Source organism: Coenobita brevimanus, chromosome 11 (assembly GCF_032717465.1).
Source record: "Coenobita brevimanus isolate Jiangsu-jjx chromosome 11, ASM3271746v2, whole genome shotgun sequence".
NCBI lineage: Eukaryota > Metazoa > Arthropoda > Malacostraca > Decapoda > Coenobitidae > Coenobita > Coenobita brevimanus.
The window spans coordinates 11,215,290-11,221,595 of NC_136964.1; the positions used below are offsets into that span (position 1 = coordinate 11,215,290).

The following is a 6,306-nucleotide window of genomic DNA, read 5'->3' on the forward strand; positions in this document are numbered from 1 at the left end:
ATAATAATAATAATAATAATAATAATAATAATAATAATAATAAAAATACGGTACTAAAGGTGTTAAAGTCTTTCTCTCAGGTGTATAGATTCTTAATTAAGCTTTTGACAGGTAAGTAGTTTTTTTAATAAAGAAAATAAATGGTGGTGGTACTGAACATTTTATTTTTGGGTAGGATAGATAGATAGACTGATAGATGGATAGAAAAATAGACTGGTGGATAGATAGATAGATAGATAGATAAATGGATGGATGTGTAGACTGGTGGATAGATAGATAGATGAAGAGGTATGTAGGTATAGATGGATGGATAGATAGATAACGTTGATAAGAGACAGAGAGAGAGAGAGGGATAGATTGAGATAGATAGAGAGAGAGATGGATAGATAGACAGATAGATGGATGGATTATGTAGACTGGTAGATAGATAGATAGATAAATAGATGGAGAGGTTTACTGAGGCGGGCCCACGCGAATGATATGACCTGTCTGTAACCTCGCTGCCAGGAGGGGTAGGGGCACAGGCGGGGTCACTTTTAGGTCAGCCCGGGTCACGTTGAACACCCACTCCAGGTAGCAATCCAGGTCGCTTTGCTCTGGGGGTCAAATTAGGTGGAATGGGGTCAGATTAGGTGAAGTGAGGTCATTGCAGTTAATTTGCTTTGCTCAGGGGGTCAAATTAGGTGGAATGGGGTCAGATTAGGTGAAGTGAGGTCATTGCAGTTAATTTGCTTTGCTCTGGGGGTCAGATTAGGTGAAGCTAGGTCATTTGGGTTTATCTGAGGTTATTTTTTTATGCAAGGAAGAAGGAACCAAAGGCCAGGAGCCCGCAAACCGTCCCTTCCAAGGAAAAAAAACACACAATACAAAAGAGAGTCAAATTCAAGATCCGTTCATTTCGAGATGCCTGGACACACTGCCTTCGAAAATCTGGAGATCATAGGAAGTAGGAAATACAGATAGAGGGAGACAGTTCCAGAGTTGACCTGTTGCATAAATGAAGGAATGGGAGTAACGGTTAACTCTTGCATTTAAGATGAAGTTAGGTTATTTGGGTTTATCTGAGGTCATTTGAGGTGAAGTTAGGTCATTTTAGATGAGTTTAGGTTGTATTTTAGGTGACCAGTATATTTAAGGTGATTTTAGGGATATGTTGAATGCCCTCTTCAGGTAGTAATTGAGTTCGCTTTGCTCCTAGGTCATGCCAGGTCAATTTACTCTGTTTTAGGTCAGGTATCGTTGTAGGTGGTGTGTGTGGCTAACTCAACGTAGGAGGAAGGATGTGATATAAATTGTGTTCATTTATATTCACATCCCTTCGTTTTCCTTTCATCCATCCCTACCTTCCCTCCTCCTTTTTCTCTCCACCCATCCCCTTCCTTCCTTGCTTTTTCCTTCCATCCATCCCTACCTTCCCTCCTTCATTTCCCTTTTGCAACTACCCTCCCTTTCTCTCCCTTACCTTTATACTCTATGACTTACCCTACACCTGCCCTACCCAACTCACCAGTCCCTGTTCTACACTTGTAATATCCCCTCTCTTACCTTTCCTTCTCTCTCTCCTTTTCCTTGCCTTTCCTGCCCTACCCTACCCTACCATACCCTACTGTACCCTAGTCTACCCTACCTTACTCTACCCTACCCTACCCTACCCTACCTTACCCTACCCAACTCAACCCTATTCTACTCTACCCTACCCTACCCTACCCTTTCCTACCCTACCCTACCCTACTCTACCCTACCCTACCCTACCCTACTCTACCCTACCCTTCCCTTCCCTTCCCTTCTCCTATCTTCCCTTTCCTTCCCAACCCAACCACATCACCCCACCCTTTCTCTTCCATACCTGCTAGAAACCAACTCTAGTGCCCACCGTCCATACTGAATACGCACCAATCCTCGGGTCCACTATGGTAAAAGCCCTACTGAGTTCCGCCACCGATACGTCCATCGCTGCATACCCCAACTCATCCAGTACTTCCTGTATGTAGATATCCTGTGTGGGGAAATTGATAACTGTTACTCTCTCTCTCTCTCTCTCTCTAGCCATTGGTGTGAGCGAATAGAAAATAATAATCAAGAATATTCAGACATATTTGCTGTTATGAGGCCTTTGTTTCTTTCTTTTTTTATAGCATGAGGCCTTTGTTTCTTTCTTTTTTCGACTACTTAACTACCTTTTCTTACCTGTTCATCCCTCGCCTGCTCAGCTAGCGTGACCTCTAATTGCGTCCTGCCCCCGACTCCTTCCTGTATGATACGTGTTTGGGATTAGCAGGATAGAGTTGTGTGTGTGTGTGTGTGTGTGTGTGTGTGTGTGTGTGTGTGTGTGTGTGTAGGAGGGAAGGCTGTATGTGTGTGTGTGCGGGAGGGCTGGGAGTGTGTGTATGGGGGCTGGCTGTGTGTGTAGGGGGATGGTTCTGTGTGTGTGTGTGTGTGTGTGTGTGTGTGTGTGTGTGTGTGACATAGATCATTTTTCAGGCTATTTTAGGTCAGATTCTGTCATATTAGGCCAGTTTAGGTGGTACTGAAGGTGACTGTAGGATGATTAAGGTATTTTAAAGAGAGAGAGAGAGAGAGAGAGAGAGAGAGAGAGAGAGAGAGAGAGAGAGAGAGAGAGACTGTATTGAGGTATGTTCCTGCGTATATGCGTATGTCTATTGCAACATACATGTGTGAAAAGGTGATGGTATGAGAGAGGGAGAGAGAGAGAGAGAGAGAGAGACTGTATATAAGTACGCGTGTGTTTCAGAATATCAACCTACCTGTGTGAAAAGGTGATGATACTTAATTAGCGACGTATCCTTTGGCCAGGTAGACTTCTTTGCCACGTCTATCAGTGCTTTGATCTGACACTCGCTCTTCAAAGGAAACACGGCTTTCAAAGTAATTTCCATCACTTCCTTGCTTACCAGGCCCTAAAGAAAGATGTTATTATTATTATTATTATTATTGATGTTATTTTTATTATTATTATTATTATTATTACTATTATTGTTATTATTTTTATTATTATTATTATTATTATTATTATTATTATTATTATTATTATTATTACTACTACTACTACTACTACTACTACTACTACTACTACACCCTCTCTCTCTCTCTCTCTCTCTCTCTCTCTCTCTCTCTCTCACCTTGGCCTCCCCATCAGCTCGTTTCAGCGCCTCATAGAGAGAATTGGCTACATCTATCTGATGGTGATAGACTTTTTCTTGGACCTGGCCACAGAGGATTCCCCAAAACAGCCCTATCTGTGAAGTAGATAGATAGATAGATAGAGAGATAGATAGATAGATGGGTGGATGGGTAGATAGATAGATAGATAGATTGATTTGACTGACTGACTGACGGATAGATTGGTAAATAGATAGATAGATAGATGGGTTGGTGGATGGTTAGATAGATATATATAGTTGATGTTGTACTGGGTTTTGTCACTCTTATTATTATTATTATTATTATTATTATTATTATTATTATTATAGTGCTGGTGGTGGTAATGTATTTTATCGTGAGTCATAATGTCAGCCGATTAATATGTAAGTAAACAAATAGATAGACAGATAGATAGATAGATAGATAGATAGAGAGAGAGAGAGATAGAAAACTTACCTGTTCCTCGTGAGCCAGCCTTTGACATGCATCAGCAAGAGAGTAACACCATTCTGCCCTCACCTCCTCTAAGTGATACCTGCAAACACAGCATCATCATCATCATCAACAACAACAACATATTCATCATCATCATCATCATCAGCAGCAGCAGCAACAACAACATATTATCATCATCATCACCATCATCATCATCATCAACATCAACATATTATTACATATCTACATGTCAGAGAGAGAGAGAGAGAGGAAGAAGAAAGTAGGGTTGCATTTCTCCAATCATTCGTTTTAACCCCTTATCACTACGTTAGATAGATAAATATAAATAGATAGATAGAGAGAGGGAGAGAGAGTGAGCTATCTTTACCTCTCTCTAAAATACAGATCCACAAACTCGTCCATGGGCAAAGGATTTCTCAATTTCCTCTTCTGTCGCCAAACATCCTCAATAAGAAGAGTGACGTCATGCTTTCCCAGCCTCCTATTTCTCACGCTTCCCTCGTAGCGCAGAAAGGCCGGAACTCCTGGCTCTTTGCCCTGGAATTTAGACCGTATTCAGTATGGACGGTGGGCACTATAGGGATGATGTATGGACGGTGGGTACTAGAGTTGTGTGGAAGTTTGGGGAAGAGAAAGGGGGGTGGGAGGTGTGAGGAGGGGCTGGGAAGGGTAGGATAGGATAGGGTAGGGCAGGGTAGGGTAGTACACACACACACACACACACACACACACACACACACACACACATCACCCTTCAAATAATGTAAATCTGGTATACTGCGTCTGGATATGGATAGATAGATAGATAGATAAGTGTGGTATTCTAGTATATAAGTGCGGTATTCTGGTATTAAACTGGTATGAACTAACCTTACAGTCAATGACCTCGTTTGACACGGCCAATTGTGACCCTGTTAGCTCCGATATCAGGACGTCCAGCATCTGATCACTCGTCTTTCCACCCGACAGGTCACGCCACCGACTGAGACCCCCCTCTATATACTCAGCCACCCTGGATAGATAGATAGATAGATATATTAGATAGAGAGGTCTGTAGATACATTGATAGATAGATAGATATAGTATGGTAGATTAGGTGAAGTTAGGTTAGACTGGCTTTAAGTGAAAGTTAGGTTAGATTAGGTCACACTAGATAGTCTTAGGTATTTGAGTTAATCCAAACAAGATTTGATTAGGTCAGGGTAGATTAAGGTAGATTATTTTAGGTCAGGTTAGGGTAGGGTAGAGTAGGTTAGGCTAGGGTAGGGTAGGGTAGGTTAGGTTAGGTTGGGTTGGGTTAGGGTAGGTTAGGTTAGGCTAGGTCAGGATGTCACTAAACCCAGACTCAAACCTGTTCCAGTCTGGTCTTGGCGTGGCAGACCTTCGCAAGGATTTGTTTTCGTCGCTCAGCTGGTCTCTCTCCAACACCAAGCCCTCCTGCCGACCTGCATACATACGTACATGAATACAGACGTTTTGAGATGTTCATACGTACACAATAACAGTCATACATAAAAATACACACACTAAAACATAGACAGTCATACATGCCCACAGGTAGACAAAAATACACACACACACACACACACACACACACACACACACACACACACACACACACACACACACACACACACACACACACACACACACATGGACAATGAGGTATTTGGGGTTGTAAAGTATTATGTGTACTGCAGCCATTTTTAGCCTAAGGTAAACTAACGTGGTGAACTTTGACGTATTACCTAACTACTCCTCCTCCTCCTCCTATTATTACTACTACTACTACTACTACTACTACTACTCACTCAGCAGCTCTTGGTGCTGTTGGGTGAGGAGTGTGTATCGCTGAGTAAGTTGCTGATGTGCTGATGTCAGGGTGTTAAGCTTCCTGTGCTGTCTGTCAAACTCCACCCGCGGCACCACCTCCCTGTACTGCTTGGCCATCTGTTCCACCTGGCGGGTCTTGGCTGTCAGTTCCTCCCTGCAGGATAGATACAAGGGATTTCAAGGCCTCTGTAGTGGAGAGGGGACGCCTTCACGCTGCGGCACTGATAGAGGCGAGCAACCCCACTGCCTGGTTATACAAACGTCCCTCAACTCCCTCCCATGCCCCAGAGTGAGAATGGTGGACTACTGATGCTACTACTACTACTACTACTACCACTACTACTACTACTACTACAATAAGCGAATTAACTCACTTTACCCAGTTGATTTAATCACGAGATAGATTGACTGATAGATAGACAGCCAGGTAGATAGATAGAGTTCAGGATGGGGTAGTCACAAACGAATCGCCTCCATGTCACTGTCCCTAATCATCTAGCTGCCATCTCTCCACCTCAACCCCCTTCCTCTCCACACCATCCCTTGGCCTCACCCTTGCCTCCCGTCACCTCGCATACTCTCCTAGTTAGTCTCTCATCCTCTCCACGTACCCAAACCAGACAAAAAACTCTTCTAGTCAGTCACTCATTCTCCACCTCACCTGCATCTCTTCCACGCCACCTTTATCACCTGTGGATCACCTGCCTCATCGCCCAGGTAATCTTTCAGGCGTCTCCTCGCTGCACCTGCCTCCACCTGGGCCTGGTAGATAGATAGATAGATAGATAGATGGATAGATAGAGAGATGTGTATGATAGATTGATGGACCTATGTGGGTGTGATTATATAGATAGA

General features: G+C 43.1%; 1 protein-coding gene across 1 annotated transcript in view; it reads right to left on the reverse strand.

The window, feature by feature from the left end:
- Window positions 1-453: 453 nt before the first annotated feature.
- Window positions 454-6,306, reverse strand: part of LOC145411089 (translin-associated factor X-interacting protein 1-like) — a gene marked incomplete at its 5' end in the record, with an annotated part of 6,089 nt that continues 236 nt past the window's right edge. Inside the window, 11 exons of the mRNA XM_080281140.1 lie at window positions 454-596; window positions 1,894-1,996; window positions 2,188-2,250; window positions 2,766-2,918; window positions 3,141-3,257; window positions 3,619-3,697; window positions 3,986-4,155; window positions 4,489-4,630; window positions 4,970-5,063; window positions 5,430-5,605; window positions 6,113-6,213. Of these exons, the coding sequence (XP_080137266.1) occupies window positions 454-596; window positions 1,894-1,996; window positions 2,188-2,250; window positions 2,766-2,918; window positions 3,141-3,257; window positions 3,619-3,697; window positions 3,986-4,155; window positions 4,489-4,630; window positions 4,970-5,063; window positions 5,430-5,605; window positions 6,113-6,213 (1,341 nt within the window). The remainder of the gene's footprint in view (window positions 597-1,893; window positions 1,997-2,187; window positions 2,251-2,765; window positions 2,919-3,140; window positions 3,258-3,618; window positions 3,698-3,985; window positions 4,156-4,488; window positions 4,631-4,969; window positions 5,064-5,429; window positions 5,606-6,112; window positions 6,214-6,306) is intronic.